The 24438-nt window shown below is 39.1% G+C and overlaps 1 protein-coding gene across 3 annotated transcripts in view; it reads right to left on the bottom strand.

Annotated features, from left to right (window-relative positions):
- Positions 1 to 821: 821 nt before the first annotated feature.
- The window catches only part of NSUN3 (NOP2/Sun domain family, member 3), a 67323-nt gene continuing 43706 nt past the window's right edge, over positions 822 to 24438 (bottom strand). Inside the window, exons 7-8 of one of the 3 annotated variants that reach the window (XM_014550632.1) lie at positions 5091 to 5324; positions 822 to 1745 (exon numbers count right to left, since the gene is read on the bottom strand). In XM_014550632.1, the coding sequence (XP_014406118.1) occupies positions 1739 to 1745; positions 5091 to 5324 (241 nt within the window). In that variant the 3' untranslated portion in view covers positions 822 to 1738. Of the gene's footprint in view, positions 1746 to 4774; positions 5325 to 24438 lie in introns of those variants that run through there. The other 2 variants (XM_014550633.1, XM_014550631.1) reach the window with 2 other exon arrangements.

Raw genomic sequence — 24438 nt, 5'->3', positions numbered from 1 at the left:
CTAATTAAATTTTAAGGAGGTATATACTCTAGTCTCAGAGGAAAGGTAGGGGGAGGAGGGAGGGTGACGAGGTGTGAGTGGGTAGGTGGGGGGAAATCAGCCAGTGAACTTATATGCATAAAGCATGGACACAGACAATGGGATGGTGAAGATCTGGTGCGGGGGGCGGAGGTGGGCTAGAACGGGTACATGGAGGAAACAGAAGGCATATGGTAATACTTTCAACAATAAAGGTTTTAAAAAATAAATAAATAAAGAAGTATACACTCTAGGCTTTCTTCCTCCCTAGATTTAATGAAACCTATTTCTTAAAAACCTTACTACTGAATTACAGGTCAATTTTACATTTTTTTTTTTACTCTATTGTTTAAGTATTTCCTAGTGAGAATCCCAAATTAATTCTTTTTTTTATTTTAAATGTCATACAATAATATGAATAGAAACTATTCTATCAAGATAGTATTACTTTTTTTAATTTATTGAAGTAACATTCTCTGTAAAAAAATCAATAAAATATATTTTAGAAAAAAAAATAATTTATTGAAGTAACTGGTTAATAACATATAAATTTCAGGTATAAAAATGTAAATTGATACAGCCACTATGGAAAACAGTATGAAAGTTCCTTTAAAAATTAAAAATATAACTACCATATGATCTAGCAATTCCTCTACTAGGTAGAAAAATATGAAAACATCCACTTGTAAAAACAGTATTTCTGATTCACACCCAATGACTTTGCAGCCTGAAGCCACTTCAAATTACAGTATTTCTGATTCACACCCAATGACTTTGCAGCCTAAAGCCACTTCAAATTATGATATTACTTTTAATGTTTTCAGGACAGATGTTGTTAGGGCTTTTGGAACAAAAAGTAGATTATCAGCAGATATTAGTTAACTTATGAACTTTCATCTGAATACCCTTCAGATACCCATGGGACCTGGGTGATATTATAGCTCAATGTCAGCCTGAAGAGTTCCATCAGTCATGGGCACCATCCTTTCTTCCCTCCACAATGCAGCAATAAGGCAAGGAAAGAGAGACTATAAACCATTTATTTGAACCATATAAATGGGTTGAAAGTAAAATGTGCTGTTATACTTGTCCCCAAAGTCAAATTTACCTAGCACATAATACAAGTAGCCCATTCAATTGCATCAAAGGACTTCCAGGTATCTAATAAAAGTGTTGCTAGTGGTTCCAATTTTTTCTTTGTATTCCAGATGAGTTACATTAGCCTATGCAGATTATCTGATGCTTATCTCCCAAGATACAGCCTAGTTGGATAAGGGCCTATTAGATGTGCAACAATTTTATTTAGTTGCATAGCCAGTGGTCTGGTCTCTATTATTTTATGCCTACTCACCCTGTATAAAAGGATATTTTTCACAATACTGCTAAGGGGATAACATGCAATCTTGAGCATAAGGCTAGATGGATATATATAATTGGATAAAAGGACTGCAGACTGCCTTGATTCCAAACCACAGATAGTATCTGATGCTTTAAAAATTCAGTACACACCATTTAAATGCATTACATTTATTCATAGTCTATTTCTGAAACTAGTGGCTGTTCAGTGTGCTGATGGCAGAGAGAAGTTAATGTGTTGGTAAGCAACCTAAATTTTTATAAAGCTATTTTGAAAGTAACTCAATGCCACAGAAAGTAATATCAATTACTCCTTGCTTTACAATTGACATTGCAAGGCTGCTCCAAATTTCTATTCTTCAGTTCAGCATCTGCAAAGAAAAGGAAGGCACAGAGTATGTCCTTGGGATATTTCTGGGTATGACAATCACAAGAAGTACTTCTTTAGAACACACCCTAAAATATTTGGGGTAAAAAAAACCCCAAATATTGACTAACCCTAGATGCCCTGTGGATAGGGAATTGCTTTAGAAAACTGAGCAATGGAGAATAAGGATAAAGCCAGTGGATGACCCTGAGGGTTCTTATAACCTACTAGAGGCCCTGCGCACAAAATCGTGTGGGTAGGGTCCCTAGGCCTAGCCTGCGATCAGGGCCATCTTCTGCCCGTTCGCCAGTCCCCAAGCCGAATGCTGCCTCCTCCCCGGGGGGCGGGTAGGTCGCAGGTGTGCCCCGCAGTTTCTGTCAGCGCTGCAAGCCCCAGCAGCAGTGGTAGTAGCAGAGGCAGCAGCAGCAGCAGCGCCCGCGTGAGCGGCCCAGAGCAGGCAGCGCATTCCATCAGCAGCCGGCCGGCGCACACGCATGGAGGTGAAGTCGCCAGTGCCCGATTGGCCTGAGCCCCCGAGCAGCTGGGGATGAGCTGGGGATTCCAACTGCCTGACAGCCAGTCTGGTCCTCCCACCACCCACCCCGGTTCCCCCGTTCACCATCACTGATCCATTGGAGCCTGCAGGCAGGAAGGGGGGGTGGTCAGCTGTTCCGCCCTCTAGCCAGTCCCCAGTCCCACCCCGCTGCCACCCACCCACTTCCCCATGGTTCCTTGTTTGCCTGCAGGCAGAGGTGGAGGATGGAGGAGGTGGGGGAGGAGAGGGACTGAGAGGTGGTCAATGCACCTCATGGCGACTGGTCGAGCGGTCGTTCCGGTCGTTCCGCTTATGGTCCCTGGCCTTTTATTATATAGGATATCCTGAGAGACAGCATAGTGCAGAGAGGGACAAGGGCCTGGCCTTTGGAGCTAGTTTTAATCTTGGACCCAAGAATAGTACTGAGCTTGGTTTTCTCATCTACAAAAGGTAGTTACAATACTCACTCTGAAACTGTTTAAAAGATCAAAAAAGCTATCTATCTTTTTTTTAAGTTATATGTATATATAACTTAATCAAATATTTAATGGTCAATAGATAAATGTCAGCTGTTTCATTATAATGATTGTTAATAATAAAGTGAGATATTTATATACACATATATAGTTGCATTTTTAAAGTAATCATAGGAAGGTCTAATCCAATGGCACACTGAGTACTCAGAATAGGCTTCATGGCATTGTGTTGGGGAAATAATGACATTCAATGAAGTGCACTGTGAAAATTTACTTTGTGATTAACCTACTCAGAATGAATACACTTCTTAAACCTACAGTATCTAAAGGCAGGATTTCATATTGAAAAAAATTAATGAGCACACACATACAAACAAATATCTTTTTCCATTATCGTTAATCTTCTTTATTATCCCAGTATATCTGATTGAGTCTAAGAGATCCAGCTTTTCTTTAAATATATTGATTAGATATAAAGAAAAAAATGGTTATGCTGGCTTCAGCAGCACATATACTAAAATTGGAATGATACAGAGAAGATTAGCATGGCCCCTGTGCAAGGATGACATGCAAATTCATGAAGCATTCTGAAAAAATAAAAAGGTTAATGGAATGAAGGTATAGAATAAACATTTTTCCTCAGACTTCCCAGTTACAGTAACCCAGTTATATATGCTTGCAAAACAAAAAAAGTTAATAGGTAAATAGTCTATTTACGTGCACAGAATAGAATAAACAATTCAAAAAGCTTCAACTTCAGCAGAATTTTATATTTATACTAGAGGCCCAGTGCATGAAATTCGTGCATGAGTAGGGTCCCTAGCAGCTTCTGGCAGCTGGCCGGGACCTCCCTTCTCCTGCCCCTAGCTGCCTGCTACTGCTACCAGCCAGGGCCTTCCCACAATTGGCTGGCCAGCCCTGCCCCCTGGTTGAACTCTGGGTTCAACTCCGGTCTAACTCTTGGTCAGGGGGACAATTTGCATATTAGGCTTTTATTATATAGGATAGTCAGAGTTGGTTTTTTTTTTAATGCTTATTTCCAAAATGGAATTTGCATATTAGGCTTTTATTATACAGGATAGTCAGAGGTTTTTTTTTTAATGCTTATTTCCAAAATGATATAATCTTTTGAAGTGTGCACACTTTTTCTTAACAGTTGAAAAAATATGTTTGGACTCTAAGTGAAGCAATTTCTAGAGAAAACACATGATCCACCCTGAAACTAAAACTCTAAGTACATATACAGAAATGTGTACAACATTCCCAAGATATATGTAAACAGGAAGAGCCACTTAGTAAATGTATTGGGTTTTGGTAATAATATAATCCACTCTCATTAGGCATCTCCCTCTTGTGCATTAACATGTGACATCATACTCTCACATAACATTTCATAACACAGTGAAATAAAAAGCCCCTCCAGATTGCAACTGTAAGATAATCAGATTCTGTGGTGCTCATTATAACTGCAATTATGTAACAAAACTCTCCAAATATAGTTCCAGTTATTGCAGTTATTAATCATTCTGGTTTTGTTTCAAGCACTTGCTTTATAGTCTGCCGGATAGACTCCATTATTCTACTAGCTGAATGTCGAAAGTCAAACATGTGCATGTGAATCTGCTCTTCTAATGGCCTTTCAACATAATTCCCCCTTTCAATTTGTATTTGTGAATACAAAAAACATGCAGAAATAAAGCTGATGTCAGTAGAGTCACTGACCTTTGCAGTAAACAGAAGACAGTCCTTAACAAAAAACAACTTAGCAAGTAGGAAACATATTTTGCTAGAACTAGAAATACAGCTGCTTAAGAAGTTAGTCTCAGAATACCAATCAGTTCTTAAGAAAAAGGGGGAGGAAAACTCTCAAAGAATCTGTATATTTGATAAGGAGACAAATCCTAAGAGTGCCAACAAATGTGCATTTTTAAAGGTTCAAAGTACCAACCTCATGGATAGGATGTACTTCCAAACATCCTATGCACAAAACCATGTAGATTAATTTAACTATAAAATGCCAAGTAAAAGACAGCAATTTTATTATATAGAACAAACACCATCTGCACCACCTTAAATCACTGCTGTAGATGTATTTCTAGGAAAAATATACACCTGTAAAATTCTCAAGCCTAAACTCTGAGATGCTAGAGTATTAACTAGCATCCAAAACTAGCATCCTGGATTCCAAAACAGATCCAGGGAAACCGACTCCATAATTATTTAAATGCTCACATGTAGAAAGCCCAGGAAAATAAATACAATAGCACACGGACATAGTTTCCAAAGTGCACATCACCAAGTTCACACAGTCCATGATTTCTTCAGTTTGGCTACGTACATCGGGCCCCACGCTTTGCCCTTTTCTGGAATCACCAAAAGTCCACACTCCTGGCCAGTGGGCGCAAATGCGAAGTCTTGGGAGCAAGTCCTTGCCATTTCCTCTATGTTCACAGGCATGACATTACTGCAGGAATTTAAAATTTCACTGATCACATCCTGATTTTCTGCTTTGGAAAGTGTGCATGTAGAGTACACAAGTAACCCTCCGGGACGCAACGCCTTAACTGCAGACCTGCATGTAATCAGGAAAACACATTAGATTGGTCAGGTACATTAAAAACAGGCTACGGCGTTTGAGGGCAAGGAAACTTACATACTTGAAACTTTTTTGCAATCCTGACTCAGACTGCAATAACTCTGGATGTTTTCTAGCCTCACAACTATTTCTCTCTAACTAGGTGACTAGGAAAATGGTAATCAAATCAATCAACATGGGAAAGACAGAGTGTATTTAATTTGTTCGCTGTTGATCTTTTAAGGATAAGAGGATGGAGTAGAACATGATGAAAAAAATAGGTTTATCTTTGACTATATTGAGTGGTACGTACGGGTAGGTGGAACAGAGCAGCTGACCTTCAGGAAAGAGATCAGGGCTCAGTGATAGATGAAGTCATGGGAATAAGTAAGATTTCCCAGGAAAAGAGCAAGAAAAGAGAAAAAGTGGACTAAAGACAGACCCTGAGAGAATGCCTATTTAAAGGGAGGCAGAAATTAAAAAAGAAATTAAGCCTTCACTAGATGAAAGAGTAGCTTCAGGGAAAAGATAGGAAGAAAGATTTATCTGTCTGTCTGTCTGTCTGTTTGTTTGAAAGAGAAGACTTACAAATATTTGTAAATGCAGATCCAAGAGAAGAGCAGTCCCAAGTTTCAGACTACAAATGGAGAAGTTAGTTTTTGAAAAGATGGGGTTCAGCTCTTCATGAAAAACAGGATGGGAGCATGGATAGGAAACCAGGATGTTTTAAGGTAACAAAAGTTCATGATAGGCCTGGCTGGTGTGGCTTAGTGGTTGAACTTCAACCCATGCACCAGGAGGCTGCCAGTTCGGTTCCCTGTTGGGGCACATGCCCAGGTTGCGGGCTCCATCCCTGGAGGCAGCCCATCGATGTTGATGTTTCTATCTCTCTCAAATAAAAACAAACAAACAAACAAAAAAAACCATTTTTTTTTCTTAAAGAAAGTTCATGATAGCCTCAATAAGAAGAGTAGAGTGAGAGGCAAGGTGATCTACTGAGACATAAAACTAAAAAAGTTTTCATCTTGATGCTGTAGTGATAACCCCAGAGCAATTACTAATCAGTAACTTAAAAAAAAATCATGTTCCACAACCTCTACTGGATTTGAGTCCAGTCAGCTCCATGTCTCACATCTATATTTAAACAATTAAAGCGCATCCCCAATAATTGAGATTTAACAATAAAGATCTACATGGCAGAAGGACATTTGCAGATGTGATAAAATTAAGGCTCTTGAGATAGAAAGATTCTGGATTATCTGAGTGGGCCTAACGTATTCACAAAAATATTTACAAATGGAAAAGAGAAGTAAGAAAGTCAGAGAAAGAAAGACGATAACTGGTGCTAAGGATGGAATGGCAGGATTGCTGGCGAAAGGCCAGGAGCCAAGGAGTGCAGGCTGTTGCTAGAAGTTGGAAAAGGTAAGGAAATGATTATCAACTGACTTTACCTGTGTGGTCAGTTCAGGCTGCTAAAACAAAGACACCATAGACTAGGTGGTTTAAACAATAAACATCTACTCCTCACAGTTCTGGAGGTTGGAAAGTCCAAGATCAAGGTCCTGGTAGGTTTGACATCTGGTGGAGACCTGTCCTCACATGGTGAAGGGGAGAGGGAGCTCTCTGGTCTCTTTTATAAGGGCACTAATCCCACTCATGAGGGCTCCACCTTCATAACCTGATCACCTCCCAAAGTCCCCATTAACTAATACCATCACCTTTGGGATCAGAGTTTCACATATAAATCTGGGGAGGACACAAACATTCTGTCTATTGCACTCCCCTACAACTTCCAGAAGGAACACAGCTCTGCCACACCTTGATTTTAAAGTTTTGACCTCTAGAAGTATAAGATAATACATATGTGTTATTTTAAGGCATTAAAACTGTGGTAATTTGTTATAGCAGCAATAAGAAACAAATACACACTCGGTGATGTGGTGTTTTTTTTTTAATAATGATATACTAAGGCATCATTATATTTTGCTACAATTGTATAAGTTACAGCTACACTCAGTTTGGATCACTTTCAACTGACTACAGCAATGGACAAAAGACTTTCTTTTAAAAAGTTAGAGTATTGTGCAAGGGATATAGGCAGATATGAATACAGATATCTGAAACTTACAGTAAAAAGACTTTTTTTATCCTAGTTTCACAATTAGCAAAGCCAGTCCTTAATCAAGTAAGTATAATTCTTTCTCATTACAGTTGTACAAAAGTATACAGAAGCCTCATCATTCACAAACAATAAGTTTCTGGCTTGATGCAAATTTAAATTAATTTCTATAATGTTGCCAATGTTGGCTAATTCTTCTGCTTTGTTTTCATTCCAACATTCATAATTTATCTTTCTAAAATTAGGTTGGTATAACTTAACTGATCTCATTAATTTCTAAACAAGGAAAGGCTTTTTTACAAATTGGGTTAATCTCAACACCCTAGGGCAGGGGTGGGAAACCTTTTTGTGAGTTCGTGCCAAAACCAGCAAAATCTCTGACTCAAAATTCTTCTGCGTGCCAACCCTAATTTTTTGAGAACATGTTACGCCTACTTGATATCTCTTAAGGTGTACATATGTGAAGAACCTTGAAGAAATAATAAAATTCATTCAAGCGACAAAAACACAGTATATGATGATGAAAAATACATTTATTTTTTAATGTATACATGTACACTGATAGTCCGACAGAAAACTTTATGACTCCGTTTGATATTATCAGTGGGACTTTTGCTGCTGCATCACTGATGACAGAGATTTTACATCAGGTTTATATTTCGTGACCTTCAGAGATATGCACGAGCTACTACTTTCATCCGTCAGGCTACTCCTATTACGAGACTTAACAAAATTCATCACTGAGAACAAAGATTCACAAGCGTATGTAGATGAAACCAAAACACTGGTCAAATCTAGGAAGGCAGGGAGAGTTAAGGCAGAGGCATAGAAATTGCTCTTCCCCTCTCTCGTCAATCCATGTCTATGGTCTTTAAGATAACTTGTTATGTAAAATTATTTATTTATCTAAGATGCACCTACACTGAATTTATCTGAAACATAAAAAAGTCGATATTAAGAAAAAAATTGTAAATGGAAGATTATAAGAGAGGGTTTCGCGTGCCAGCAAAAGTTACTGGCGTGCCATGTTTGGCACGCGTGCCAGGAGTTGCCCACCCCTGCCCTAGGGCAAATGTTAGAAATCCTTGTCAAATGGTTGTTGCTGTTTTGCTGTTCATGACTGTTCTTTAAATACCATTTCTATCCTTTTGCTGGTAGTAATTATACATTTTAAAAATACCATAATTTGTATTCAAAGATCAAGGAAAATAGGCAATGTGGGGGGAAAAAATCACTTCCAGGATTCATATAACCAAGACTTTTCTATACTAAGAAATATGTTATGCCATAGAAGGCATTTTTCTCATGAATTGAACCAGCTCATACTGAGGTCACACTGGTTATGCAGAAAGTGTAAATCTATCTCTACATTAGCATTTATAAATACACATAAGAGTTCCTTTACTTTTGATACATAAATGACACTAAGTACTCAATTTTAATTAAGGCCAGAGTATTAACCACTCTACAATCAAATGATTTAAAACCAATACTTTTGGTATTTCAATAAAAATCAAATGATAGAAAAACCAGCCACTGCTGATGTCAAGACCAGCTGCACTGAAATGCTAATCCATCAATGGAGACCACAACCCTGAAAGGACACACATGAAAAACTGCTGAATATTCTATTGAGATCTTCCCTAGGACCTCCCCTAGAATCTCCACCCTTGAACCCTTAGGAAGGAGGACCCAGTGCGCTCTAACTCCTGGGAGCATGCCCCTGTCTTTTCCTACCCTTTCTCTCCCCCACCCCAAAGGCCTCTTACCATTAGCTTCCTCACTTCCAAGCTCCAAGGGCCCTTCCTTTACCTCCATAATGTGTTTCCTAAGCCCATTTCTTCTAGGAATTGCTTTTTCTACTTCTTTAATTTATCCAATAAATGTTCTCTTACAAAAAAAAGAGAGATAAATGTAGTATGTGCTTTACAATATATTAAATGAAAATTAACACATGCCTAAAATATAAGTACCTAAATATATAGTATTTTGCCCACTACAGTAGTGCCTAGGATAAATCATCTGCTCCCATAACAATTCACACATGTTTTGAAACAGTCAATCAGATTTTAGTAACTGTTATTATAGGTTTCATCCAAATCATAAAAAGAAGACTGTATATGTTTTTGCAAGACAGGCAGTAGGGTGTGAGAAAGATTGTGTTGCTCTGGAGAGAAATGATAAAAATGGAAGAAAGATACTACTTAGTAGTTCTTAACAAGCCCAGTAAGAAATTAAAAATTCTGGAAGGTGAAAAAAACATTTAGAAGTTAGAGAGACTGGAGTAGCACTAATACACTGGCAAAGTTGTGGTAATGACCATATAAAAAGGTAAGTCTGGATCACAGAAGAAAAATAAGACATGTTGGATCTGGGTTCTGATAGCAAAGAAGGCAAAGAGTTCTCAATGCTTGTGTCAATTTCTGTGCCATGCAAAGTTATTCTTATGTTTGTTTGTTTTTAAATAAGAGGAAGAAAAACCAAACAACTAAGCAACATCCATTTTGGCATAATGCTATCTTCTGCTCATCTCCAAATGAGCCGTGCCCCCTGATTTCTTAATGACTGTAAGTTTTATGGCTTAAGAAGAATCTGAGTAATGGATTATTTTTTCACCTGTGCTACACCACTAACTATATTGCATGAAATTACTAAATAACAAGTTGTATTATGATTGGAATTATTTACCACTGAATTATGAGTGATGGTTAGCAGAGCTTTGTAATCATACAAAAGATGTCATGACTAACTACAGTAGATGAACCAAAAGTATTATTCTGATCAGATTAGGGAGAAGGCAAATCTAATACTTTAAACAGAAATGGGAACTAGTAGACATCATCTTAGGTTTTAAAATATTATGTATAATTCACTACACAATGTCCAACTGTAATACAGGGCCAGGGGAAGCAGACTTGCCACATAATAAAATCCTTCACTCATTTTCCTGAAACATGTATGTTCCCCTCAGAAGCCTCTTATGTAAGTGATCAGACTTAGCCCTACTTGAAATAAGAAATAAGATTCTATCTCACAACACTGTTGCAGGAAATAAAACTGACCCTGATTAATAATATAGCATAAAATAGAATGGGAAATGCTTTACCCAAAGTACTCCTAACAGAAAAAGAATGATGGCTTTCTTGCAGCAGAATGTATGCCTAATACCCTGTTGCTTTATGGCAGAGATTGGCTGTACACATTTCTCCAAATCTTTGATTGTCTTTCAGTGTTTATGGAATCAGCTGAAATACATTCTTGTGCTTGAACCACCTAGTTAATAAAACAGAACAACACATATACTAAAAAATAAAACCATTAAAAAGAATATAATGTTAAATTAAAATTTCCCTATTTACAAACAGAAAACCTTACTGATTTTTGGCAGTTCGCAGAGTAGAACTGAATACTAGTATTTACACACTGTTGTGAAGGCCAAAAAGCTCTGCAACCTACAGTTTTTTCTTAAGTTTGTGGCAGACTCAGCCTCAAAATCTGACCTAAACTGATGTAAAGCTATTTATGGTCAAGACTTACCTCCTGTGGTATAACTCTTCATACATTTTGCTGAAAACATATTTATTTTTTATTTCAGGGTGCTTGCTGCCCTAGAAACTACTGGGGAAGCTGGTGATGTGATACGCCAACTATGTACATCATTAACTTTTTTTTTTAAATATATTTTATTGATTTTTCCACAGAGAGGAAGGGAGAGGGATAGAGAGTCAGAAACATCGATGAATTTATAGATTGCTTTGGGTAGTATGGACATTTTAATGATGTTGATTCTACCAATCCATGAACACGGTATGTTCTTCCATCTGTTTATGTCTTCCTCTATCTCTTTTTTCAACGTCCTGTAGTTTTCTGAGTAGAGGTCTTTTACCTCTTTAGTTAAGCTTATTCCTAGGTAGCTTAATTTTTGAAATTTGGAATTCTGAAACACATCTGGCCTCAAAGGTTTGGAATAAGATTTTGTACTTGTATTTTAGATTCAAATGAGTTATAAATATATTATATACTCTATCAATATAATAAACTAGCCACATAGTTATATGATGAAAGCTCAATTTAATTACCTTTTAAAAGTTAACTATTTAAATGTTAACTTTAAAAGCATCAGATAGGCAAATCTGCAGTTTAGATGCAGGAATCCATCAATGTTTTCTTATTCTAGCACAAAGTAAGAAGGAAACTGGATTGTTTTGTGTTCTCTCAATGCATCAAGGCTTCCTCTGCAGCCTCCTCCAACTCTACTCCACAAAAAAAGTGTTTTAATTTGTATGTTTGTTATTATTTTTTAATATATTTTTAATTGATTTCAGGGAGGAAGGGAGGGGGGAAATGAGAGATTGATCGGCCGTCCCCTGCATGCCCCCTACTGGGGATAAAGCACACAACCTGGGCATGTGCCCTGATTGGGAATGGAACTGTGACCTCCTGGTTCATAGGTCCACGCTCAACCACTGAACCACACTGGCTAGGCAATATGTTTGTTATTTTTTAAAGAACAGTGTGTACAATCAATAATAAAGCCATTTTTTCGGGAATTCATTTTGTCTTTTTGTTCAGTGCTTTCACTAAATTTCTCCATCCTTGAAAGATCTGCTTAGAAAAAAATAGAGAACTAAGTCTCAAGAGTCATTTAAAATACTGGCTTAGAAACAACATGAGAAAGTGCTGCTTTCCCAGCAGAAGAGAGACTACTTTTATATTTCCAGATTTATAGTCCATGTAGCTTTCCAACTATCAAGTAAGTAAAATATAATGACCCAGGAAAATAAAAGAAAAATAATTACCTAATTTTAATACCTTGAAGAAAATAAGTATTACCCTAATGAAAGCATTAAATTCAATGACCTTGAAAAACTAAACAAACAAAAAACTAAAACATCTTGGAACCCTGACAATTATCCAAGTTCCAGAGGGAGGGTATTTCAAACTTGATGATAACTGAAAACATGAGTCAGGGTGTCCTGTTGTTCCTATGGCAAATCTCTGAGTCTCAGGGAATGTTATTTTTATACTTAGCTATTAAAACAAGCTAACAATTTTTAAAATGTAAATTCCACTTTTCTGGTCCATTCTTCAGGTCCTTGATTAGAAATCTGGCATTCTATTGGGAGGGTCAGTATAAATTAGATCACTAAATTTTACTGTTTTCTTCATTTAAAAAGGCTGAGCCCAAATTGCAGAAGAAAATAATCAGCACAGCAATAGTGCCATCTTTTGTCCGAAGCAGAAAGTAACTTTCCCCCTTTTCATTAATTCCTCATGATTTATCATCAGGAGATATATTGACTTCTTTTTATGTCTTCCTTGTAACATGTTTCAAGCTACAACTACTGTCTCTCCTATAATTTGTGATGCAGAAGTAAAGCAATCATACATGCCTATACTCTTGAAAAATTTAATATTAAAGCTAAACATTACTGCAATTAATATGCTTATTCTTTCTCTTTCTTCTTGACTTTTCTATTATAATTAAAGCATCAAGGCAACACCTACCACTCTTTCAGATGTAAATATGGGGAAGCAATCAAGTGAAATAGAATTAAAGATTCCTTATGGTTACAATATTTTTTAAAAATATGTTTTATTGATTTTTTACAGATAGGAAGGGAGAGCGATAGAGAGTTAGAAACATCGATGAGAGAAACATCAATCAGCTGCCTCCTGCACACCCCCTACTGGAGATGTGACCGCAACCAAGGTACATGCCCTTGACCTGAATCAAACCTGGGACCCTTCAGTCCGCAGGCTGACGCTCTATCCACTACTAAGCCAAACCGGTTAGGGCACAATATTAATTAGCAAGCCTGTCCCTGTCCCCCTTATCTTAGAAACGCTGGCACTAAACATTTTTTAAAACCAAGTATGATTGTAGTAAATTAAAAAAATTAAAATCATAGGAGCATCAATCCTGCAATTGATTCTTTGTAACCATTTAATATTCAATTGATATTTCAGATTCTATATAAAGCTATTTTATAAGGTCACTTAAAACTTGAGAGGAAAACAGTTTTATAATTAATAAAATGAAAAAAAAAATGTATGAAAGCTCCTGACAGTCTTTGTTTCTTAACTGACAATTTAACTAAATCCAAAACTAAGAAGGTGAAATGCTTACAGAGGACACTGCCCACATTCTTCCATGAGGAAATTATTATTTTCAAAATAGAATAGACTAGAATCGAATATCTAGAATAGAATAGAATAGAATAGAATAGAATAGAATAGAATAGAATAGAATAGAACAGAACAGAATAGAACAGAATATTCCTGAATCAATGGGAATGTGGATTTGGTCCAGGAATAAAATGAAATGCTGATGTTATCGAGTGAGGGACAAGTGATCAGCCTAATTAAGAATGTTACCTTATGTTTATTTGGTGCTTAATTTAAAGAGTACTTCACACATGGAGTCTTAATAAAACCTTATGAGGTGCGCAGGGTGAAGAGTCTGACCCAACTTATCAAATGGAGAGTCACAAAGACTCGGTGACTTGTCTGAAGTTACACAGCCAATTAATTTAACACAAAGACTGCCAACCTAATCTAATACCAGGAAATGGACTACAAACTTTCCCAGTGCTACATACCCTGAAGCAAATATTACCACTGCTAAAATAAGATGGAATCTGGGGCAATAAGACAGAGGACGCTACATGCATACATTTTATCTTCCCAACTGTTCCAAATACTCACTGAAGGTAAAGAATAACTATGTACTTTTAGGCACTTTTAATATAAAGAACTAAGAATTAATAGGTCTGAAGCTATACCCTGAGAAGCTGGGCTACCTGCTTCTTTTATAAAGTATACAACCTTCACCTATTAAAGTACTATTGCACAGAATTTATGATGAGATAAATGAAAGTAAATAACTCAAGCTGAGACATAATTTGAGCCTTTTCATTATAGACTGTCATCTAAATCATAGTTTTAAAGAATTTTAATGAATTAGATTTAAGTTAGAAACTCAAAGGTAGTTACTTCATTAACATTCCAAATAATCTGGAGTAATTTGGTAATTATTCTAAATTCCAAATAATCTGGTAATTCATTGAACCAAATTTTGTTCCCATAACTCTAAAAGGTAGATATGTTTTCCTCAGAAACTTGTTGATAAAATCAGTACAAAACCAACCTAAGTTAAAAGGCTTATTTTCAGCCCTCATCTTACTATAACTATACTATTGGATTCTTCCCTTCAAAACTTTGTACCACTTTGGCTTCCTGGATGTGACTCTTTCTTTGTCCATCTCTCACTCTTCTGAAGTTTTCTTCTGGCCTCCTTCTGTACCTTTCCTTTTCTTCCTATCCCTTAAATATCTGCTTTCCCTATAACTTTATCCTTGCTTTATCTATTTTCCTAAACTTATGTGCTTTACATATTATTTCATTCAATCTTTCAATTAAGTTTTGAGACATGAATTATCAGTCTCACTTTGCAGGTAAGAAAACCCAGGTAAGACAATTAAGCAACTTGTACAAGTCGACTCAGTAAGTGTCCAAACCAGGATTCAAATCTGGACACTAGAGCTGTACAAAACATGCTCTTAACCACAGTTATCCTTGACACGTTCTTTTCCTTCCCACTCCAGAGCCAATCAATTACCAAATTTAATTAATTCTCCATTGAAAATATATTGCAACAAATCTGTCCACATGAGACCTTTGTCATCTACTTCTTTCAAATTGGTTTTCTTATTAATTTTCAGTGTTCTCTGATCAAGGAATTTCCAACTTGTGACAGATACTTCTAATTGTTCTTCAATATCTGTTCTCATTTTTCTTTAGTAGTAATGAGATTTTTAATTGGCATAGCTAAGGCTAATTTCCTAAACTGCCTTTCACTAAAGGTAGTCATATGACTAAGTCTGACCCATGAAATGTGAGTGAAAATAATGTGCAGTATGCTCTTTTGGAATGCAAGTTAAATAGCAAAAGCTGGAATAGCAACCCTGGACCATGAGGTAGAAGATAGATGGGGCCTGAATCCCTGATAATTGTGGAGTCTGGCAATCAACTGATCACCAGAGCAACCCTGAGAAACCTGCTCAGACTTTTACTTAAGTCACTATTGTTTTGAGTCTCTGTGTCTTTCTCTGCCTATCTCTTTCTCTGTGTGTTATATTAGAAAAAAAACACAAAAACTTAACTGATACTGAAATTGGCACCAAATGTGGAATTGCTTCAGCAGGATATAAAAGGAAGAACTGGTGCCCAGCTGGTATGGCTCAGTGTTTGAGCGTTGACCTATGAAGCAGGAGGTCAGGGTTTCATTCCCAGTCAGGGCACATGCCCGAGTTGCGGCTCAATCCCTGGTAGGAGGTGTGCAGGAGGCAGGTGATCAATGATTCTCTCTCATCACTGATTTTTCTCCCCCCCCCGAAATCAATAAAAATATACCTAATTAATTAATTAATTAATTAAATGCAGAACTGGCTTATTATGTAAGCGGACAATACAGGACAAAGTCAAACATATACTACAGCTAGAAAGCCAGTGATTACTAATTTTATATGTCAACCTGGCTGGGCTATGGTGCCCAGATGTTTGGTTAAACATTATTATGGATGTTTCTGTGAGAGTATTTTCAGATATGATTGACTCCTAAATTGGTGGACTTTGAGTAAAGCAGATTTCCCTCCACGATGTGGGTGGGCCTCATCCAGTCAGGTGAAGGTCTGGAAAGAAAAGGCTGACTGACCTCCTTTGGACAGGAGGGAATTCTGCCAGCAGACAGCCTTCGGACTTGACCCACAACATAGACTCTTCTCTGCATCTGCAGACTACTGGCCCACCCTGCAGATTTTGAACTTGTCAGTCTCCATAATCATGTGAGCCAATTCCTCTTAAAAATCCCTTTACATACACACACACACCCTTTTGTTCTGTTTCTCTAGAGAATTCTAATACAGCCATGGAAAAACATTTAATAAAATCACTATTTATGATATCTTGCTAAGACAGATCACAACTAAACAATAGATCACATGCTAAACAAAGCTTATATAACTCTAGGATGACTAGAAGAAAATCTCAAAATGCTAGTATGTGTTAACAAGAGAAGGTTCAGGAAATACCTTGGGAATTTGGAAGCAGAGATGGAAGGAATACAGCCTGTGGATTATAATCTAAGTCAACTACAAATTCAGTAATTTGGGCCTTATAGGATTGGAAAAGTCAACAGGTTCTGTGCCCCAAAGTGAAGCAGTGATGAAAAGGTATCCCTGAGGAGGCAGCTCTTACAGAGATGAGATGGTGGCCCAAAGCCTTGCTCAAGCCCTTCTGAGTAAATGTTCTTGTGTGGACAAGAGGATTCAGTTCAAAAGCAAAGATGTTGTTTTCTTACCTCACCTAATAAAATCGAACAAACTTCTGATACACACAATATGATAAACCTCAAAAACATTATGCTGAGGGGAAAACCCCAGATAAAAGAATACAAGTTTGACTTGCACCCTTATGTAGTTTGAGAACAGACAAAGTTGTTCTTCAGTGAAAGAAATCAAAGCGATGGTTGCCTCTGGTTAGTGGTGTGAATGGATTCTGAAGGAGCACTAGGAATCTTTCTGGGGTGATGAAAATGTCCTATACTTGATGGGGCCATGGGTTACATATGCCTATGTAACTGTCAACATTCCTTGAAATGAATATGTAGCTTAGTGTACCCACATGTTTTTACAGATCCACTGGCTCAACTTGTGGGTGGGGTGGGGAGCCTTGGTTTAATCACCTTAAGAAACTTCGCCCTCGCAGAAAGACTCCAAGCTTGTCAGCTAGATACCCCATGAGTCCCATTGTTTCTGAGCTGCCTAGCAAGTTCCTGCCATACATGTTCCCTCTTCCTCATCACTTGTAAATCGTCTATCCTCATATATCTAACACCCTCCCCCGCCCAACCCCATTTCTTCTTTGTCTAAAAATCTTTTATCACCGTCTTGGAAATTTTTATGGGATGCCCCATGCACATGTATTGAAACTTTGATTTTTTCCCCTGTTAATCTCTCTTTTAAATTTGAGTATTAGCCCAGTCACAGAACTCAGAAGGCAGGAGGAAAAGTATTAAAATTTCTCAATACCCACGATAGAAAGGCATGGTTCCTCTTTCTCCTCCTGGGTTCTAGTGTGCCTTTGTCCTCCCCTCCACTTCATGTGCTGGCCACTGATCCTGCTAACTTGGAGCCCCACACCAGAAGTAGGGAACAATTACACACAATTTCTATAGACTGCTTAACCAGCTTCCATGATTAAGGTCTAATTCCTATAAGAAATTGCTTATATCGCTTGCAGGGATTCCTCTCTGACCAAACCCTGACAGTCAGCAATACCTCTGCCCCATGTAGAGTAAGACAGACACAGTTGTATAATTAATTATCAAATCAAGGAATTAAAATTCATTCTTTGCCTCATCTTTCTTGATGCTTAGCAAGTTGTAATGCTTACATAATTATTTTTCAGTTTCCTTTTGACCAAACTTTTATTCTTCATCTTTCTAGTAGACCCACTTCAAAGCTCACATAGACTCTGAAACCTTCCCTGATTCCCCATAGAATTCTTCCCTTTTCAGTTTTTCCCAAGCAAGACATTTTTAGCTTCTTGAAAACAGGGTTTATATTATATTCATTTTGTTTTATATATAACATGACTAGAAAGAATGTTCCCAAAATAGGTTTATTAAACAAGTAAATGAATGAGTGCTATTTTAAGAGGCAGATCAGGCAGAGAATTTTTCAGTGTAAAACAAAGGGATATATCTTTTAGCATAGGTAGCTGGGTATTAATAAAGGAAGGGAGTAAAGGGAATCAGACATCAAGCCTAACAAACTAGGAAGCATAAGCCTGCTTTCCTAGGAAGTTGCAGCATTCATAGGCACCCCAGAGGATCTCAGCATTTCTCTGACAAGGGGATTAATACCCCTCCCTCCCTGTGTAGGGAGAAAAGACCAGCTTTCCAATCTCCCCAGGGTACAAATGCTCATTCCTCACAGATTATGGGGGTGGAGGAGTGGGGGAAGGATTAAAACAATAAAGGGGAAATTCCTCTGCTGGGCACAAGGCTAGTAAAACCAAGGTGGCACATGGAAGGTGCTTCTACTATGACACATGTGCAATAGGAGCCAAGTTGATGACCAGAGACCTGTCATTTTAGCCTGAAAAAAGAACAGACTGGATAAGGGACATAGAACCCCGGAAGATCTAGAAAATGGGTTAGGGGGAGGGTCCAGTACCAGCCTGAGAAAGCTTGGGAAGATGATTGGTTAGTTTGAAGAAGTGCCTGGTCCTTTTCAAGCCCGAGATAATATAACCCAAGCTTAACAAACAGCTCTCACTCCCTCTTGCCTGGCAACATGCACTTGCCTCATTTGTGCATTCTCTCTCCATAGCAGCCATGTGGGCACTAGTAGCTGCCTGGGGTCTGCAACCTGGCCTCAAGGGTTCCAAATGTGGGCCCAGGCACAGCCAGACGGAGTGCAGCTGGGAATCCAGACTAAGATAGCTGAACAGTGACAAGCACTGGATTGGACTGAGCCAATGGCATAGAATTTTTCTATCTAGGCCTTTGTACTGGACTTGATGAAGACAGAACTATACTTTTTCCATAATGGGACATACGGAGATGCTGTGGTAAGCAATTAAACAGACATGAGCAAGGCAAAGGTGATGGGCCAGGCACAGATGGTCACCAGGGAGGAAAGCCTCAGGTGCCTAGCAGCAGACAGTTGTAGGGTGGGATCTCATCCCAAGGGCAACCTTTCCTCTCCTAGCATAACACTGCTCATAGAGTTTAGACTTTGACCTTTCTCCCCTAGAGATAACATCCAAGCCTCAGTTGTATTTCAGCTCCAGGCCGAGAAAAGCTGCAAAACCAGATAATCAACACCACCTCAGGTCAAGCTACACTGAATAATGACCCCTGTGCTGGAACCAACCAGTCAATCAGTGGAGACCTAGACCTTGAAAGGACACACATGGAAAGCTGCTTAATATTCCTCTGAGATCTTCCCCTGTGACCTCCCCTAAAACTCCACCTTTAACACCCTTAGGACAGAGGACCCAGACTGCTCTCCCTTCTGGGAGCAGGCCTCTGCCTTTCCCTTCTCCCTCCTCTTTCCCATCCCCCCAAGCACATCACCTTTACCTTTCTCACTTCTAAGCTCTAAGGGCCCTTCCTTCACCTCTATAACCTATTTCTCAGTCTATTTCTTCTACAAATTACTTTTACTACCTCAGCAATTTTCTAAATAAACGTCATCTTACAGTTTGATTCATGGCTCTGAATTCTTTCCTAGCCAGAACTCAAGTCGGAGGTTGCTGAACCCAGGTCTGGTCTGATCCCACAGGTCTAACACCTGGTGCCATTCCCACTGCTGACAACAATGGGACATCGGGAATCAGGGGGCATTCTTCTATTTCCACCGCAATAATTCCTACCATGAAACCACAACCATGCATGGGTCTCCCAAAATGCTTTTCTCCTGACCCCGTGAAAGGACACCATTTCCACTGGCAATATAGCAAGCATCTAACACTCAAAGATTCTGAATAGGAAACAACTCACACAACCTACAACTCTTAATTTTAGAACACATAAAAATTATAGAAGCCAGAGGCTTTATTAGGAAAAAATAAAATAAAAATTTTGTCAACAAGTAATTTATAAAAGTGAGAAAGACTTTTTTTCCTCTTGCCAATAGGGGACATAGATAAATTCCTACAGAAGTAAAATAATCTGCTAATGAAGGTTAGTGCTTAGCCATTATGGTCTCATTTCTGATTGAATTGAAAAGTTTGGTAACTTTCAGAAAGTGAAATGGACTCTATGAAAACTATGGCCGCCACTTTTAAACTGATAGGTGGTACTGTGATACTGTGATTTATAATATGAAATATATATTTGGTCTTCATCCCCTTTTCTGCACACAGCTTCCTAAAACCATGGGATTTCCTAAATGATCAGAGCAACAAAATTGTCTTCTGTTATGCTAGCAAAGTGACTCTGGGAGGGGACCTAAGTTTGGGGGCTGGTTGCCAGGGGAAATAACCACAGGACTAGAGGACTTTCAGATCAATCCTTTGACCTCTGGGGAGGGAAAAGGGGCTGGAGGTTGAATCAAGTGCTAATGGCCAATGATTTAACCAGTCATACTATGTAATGAAGCCTTCATAAAAAAAAATAAAGGGTACGGGTTAGACAGCTTCTAGGTTGTGGACCAGGTGGTGGTGCTGGGAAAGTGACATACCCAGAGAGGGCATGGAAGCTCTGTGCCCCTTCTCATGTACGTTACCTTATGCATCTCTTCCATTTGGATGTTATCTGTAACCTTTATTATATCCTTTAACAGACTGGTAAATGTAGGTAAATTGTGTTTCTAAGCCCTGTGAGCTGCTCTAGCAAATTAACCAAACCCAAGGAGGAGGTGTTGGGAACTTCTGATTTACAGTTGACAGGTTAGAAATACAGGTGACAACCTGAATTTGCAATTGGCATCTGAAGTGGGGTGGTGGCAATCTGGTGGGACTGACTTGAGTCCTTAACCTGTGGGATCTGACACTATCTCCTGGTAGACAGTTAAACTGTAGGACACTCAGCTGGTGTTGAAGGAAATTGCTTGGGGGTGTTGGGGGAAACTCTCCACCACTACATTGAAATTTGTACCAGAATTCTTTTTAGATATCAAAAATTCCATCAAGACATATTTAAAAACAAAAGTTATCCCCATGACACTACCTTTCTGGAAACAAGGGAAATCTAACAGAGCAGAGGTTAGTGGAGGGAGCAGACAATCTTACTTAAAAGAAAGAAAATAAATCTAGTCTTTAAAAAAATATATTAGCCTAATTTGATGTACCTACATATACGTGTGTGTGTGTGTGTTTTGTTAATCATCACCAAGGATATATTTTTCCATTGATTTTTAGAGAGAGTGGAAAGGAGGGAGACAGAGAGAAAGAAACATCAATATGAGAAAGACACATCGATTGGTTGCCTCCCACACATGCTCCAATCAGGGCAGAGGATTGAGCCTGCAACCAAGGTACATACCCTTGACTGGAATCAAACCCAGGACCATTCAGTCTGTGGGTTGACGCTCTATCCACTGAGCCAAATTGGCTAGGGCCCAATAGATATATTTTAATTACTACAAGATAACTTAATAAATGGTAAAACCACACCTTTAACCAATTGTTATGAGCTCCACAAAGCTTTTTATCTCTAAGTTGTTCCTTTTTTGCCTCACCCCACCCTAAATGTTTATTACTCTACATTTCATATCTTTTTTTCCCTCTCAGCATTTCAGAGATTTTTGTTTCATTTACTTTTTCTTACCATTCCATATATTTTTTCTATGTTATATTGTTGGCTTCTAGTATTCCTTTCCAATTTTTCTATTTTTGCTCCTTTTCAGCAGTTTTCATTTTTCCACTGCTTGTTTCTCATCATTTCACTCATTTGATACATTTGTATCAGTTACTATTTCTGCTGGTAAACAGCAGTCTGGGCAAGAAAGCAAATAAAAAATTCCTACCACTATTATACACTAAAACCAAAGAAAACATTAAGGTGAAAAGTAGAAGTTCATGTACAATCTATCAATTAAATGCAGATTTAAAATTAAGTTTCAGGTACTATAAGTATGTAAAACAGATATTGTATTTCTGGGTTGATAGTTACCTAGTGCTAGCATCGTTTTTTTGTGTTGTTGTTTGTTTTTTAATATATTTTCTTTATTGATTTTAGAGAGAGAGGGAGAGGGAGAGATAGAAGCATCAATGCAAAAGAAACATCGAATGGCTGACTCCTGCAACCCGCGCATGTGCCCTGACCGGGAATCGAACCAGTGACCTCCTGGTGAATGGGCTGACGCTCAACCACTGAGCAACACTGGCTGGGCCCCGTGTTTTAAAAGTATTTTACAAGCCCTGAGGGTACTCTTTACTGTGCTCACAATAAGTTATTAAAATTCCAGATACCAGGGAGCATTATCTTAATTCATTGATATTCTGCTTCCAAGCAACTGTCTACAGTTTGGAGCAAATAAACTCACACAAATCCTTTACAGGTTTGAATGTTTCTTCACGTTAACATATGTATTAAGAAATGATTTATATTTATTTCCATTTTTAAAAAGGGAAAAAAATTTCTAGATACTGAACTGTTTATTCTTGAAGAAGTTCTGTAAATTTAAGAGAAACATGACTCCGCTTGCAATTTTCAGAGATACCATACCCAGCAGCTATACCTTTGTCAACCTAAGAAATGAAAACAATGCTGTAATTATCTTTCTCCACTAGCAATAAGTTTTTATCTTGAAGAAGGGTATCTTTATACAGTACTGGTAGAACAGAATAATGACACTAGATACTCCTGATACAGATTAAAAATGACAAGTTTTTGCATATTTAAAATCAGTTTCTACTTGGAGATCTCTAGTTTAATACATCTTCACAACAGTTAATTTCCTCATTAAGACGTCAGAGGAATGGCTGTTATAAGGATGCAACTTTTCCTTTCCCTCTGACATTTCAACAAGTTAACCATCTATAATTCAACAAAGAAATCCCTGCTCAACACAGATGCATGCCTGATAGGCCTGTGCAGTTAAACATCTAAAGGCTAAGAGATGAGAAGGGAGGAAAGTGCAGACGGCGCCAGACACAGCCCTGCAGCTGGGAGCTCCTGGCTCAGCTGGGAGCGGGGAGAAAGCCAGTAGCAGAACAGAGAGTTGCAGAAGGGAGGGCAGGGGCAGCCTAGCAGGGTGAGTGGCAAGTGGGAGAGTGAACAATGTCTGAGTCAGCAGATGCCTGACAGCATGGGCTTCTGCTGTGCAGCTCCCCACTGTCGGGCTGGGTGGTGGTGTTCCAGACAAAGAAATGGAACCACAGAGGCCTGCCTTTGCTTGGACTCCCAAAACTCGCCACCCGTTGCCATTGTAGTCGGGTCCAGGAGCATATTATCTGTTAACTAAGAGCTGTTACAATAGAACAGCTGTTTCTCTCTGCAACTGATCCCCAGGAGGGTAGCTGGGGGCGGGACTCCATGGAGGTCAGGAGTTGCCATTACCACGAGGGTGAAACAAACCCCACCTCCAAGGAGCATGGCTGTACTGTCTTATGGAAGCCATGGAGGTTCAGGACTGGGAGACCACATAGGTAAAAATCTTGTGATTCAGCACCATCTACTGGGAAATAGTAGAAAGATCTCTTTAAAGATAAATGCAAAATCAGAGGAGGACAGAAAATACCATGAAGAGCCACAGTAATGACAATGACCAGAAAGAAAATGAAAAATCCCCAGAAAGCAGGCTGGAACACATGGAAATATCTATACTAATAGCAGCCTAGGGGCCATCACCACTGGAGGGACAACCAAACGAGGAGGGGTGGGGGAGGGGCGGGCGCTGCCAGGTCCTTAGCCTCCGGCCTGAGCCTGATGGAGGCCTAAGGACCTCGCCTCTGCTGGGAGGTTGACTCCAGCAGGACCTGGGCCCTCCCCTCTGTGGGCCAGAGGCCCTTTTCCTGATACCATGTTCCCAGGATCTCTCAGACCCGCCTGTGGAAGTCAGAAAACACTGCGTGTGGGGGCCTTGGTGGGGTCCCCTCCGTTGTGGCTCCAGAGTCCCATTGGTGTTTTCTGGGGTCCTCGCCTTGACTCTGGCAGGACCTGAGCCGGTCCTCTGCGTACCTGAGGTCCCGCTCCCTGTACCAAAGCCCCGAGTCTCTGAGACCCGGATGCAGCAATCGCCTGCTGTCGATTCCCTCCTCCCCTGCACCCACCTCACCTCTCCGCCGCTCAGGAGGCTGAAGCCATGGAAGCACAGCCATCCACCTTGGAAGACCATCTTGGATGCGGTGTGTGTGCCCGGAGCCCAGTCTGCCCCCGGGCCTGAACCGCCAACAGGCCTGGGCCTGGGCCATGGACAACTTCCCTGCGCTGAGCCGCCCCTCCTGCGACCCCACCCCCCACCCCCTCTGGTTCCC

This window comes from Myotis brandtii, unplaced genomic scaffold (assembly GCF_000412655.1).
Source record: "Myotis brandtii unplaced genomic scaffold, ASM41265v1 scaffold609, whole genome shotgun sequence".
NCBI classification, from domain to species: Eukaryota; Metazoa; Chordata; class Mammalia; order Chiroptera; family Vespertilionidae; genus Myotis; species Myotis brandtii.
The sequence above is the reverse complement of the archived record's forward strand: the minus strand, read 5'-3'. Positions and strand labels throughout refer to the sequence as shown.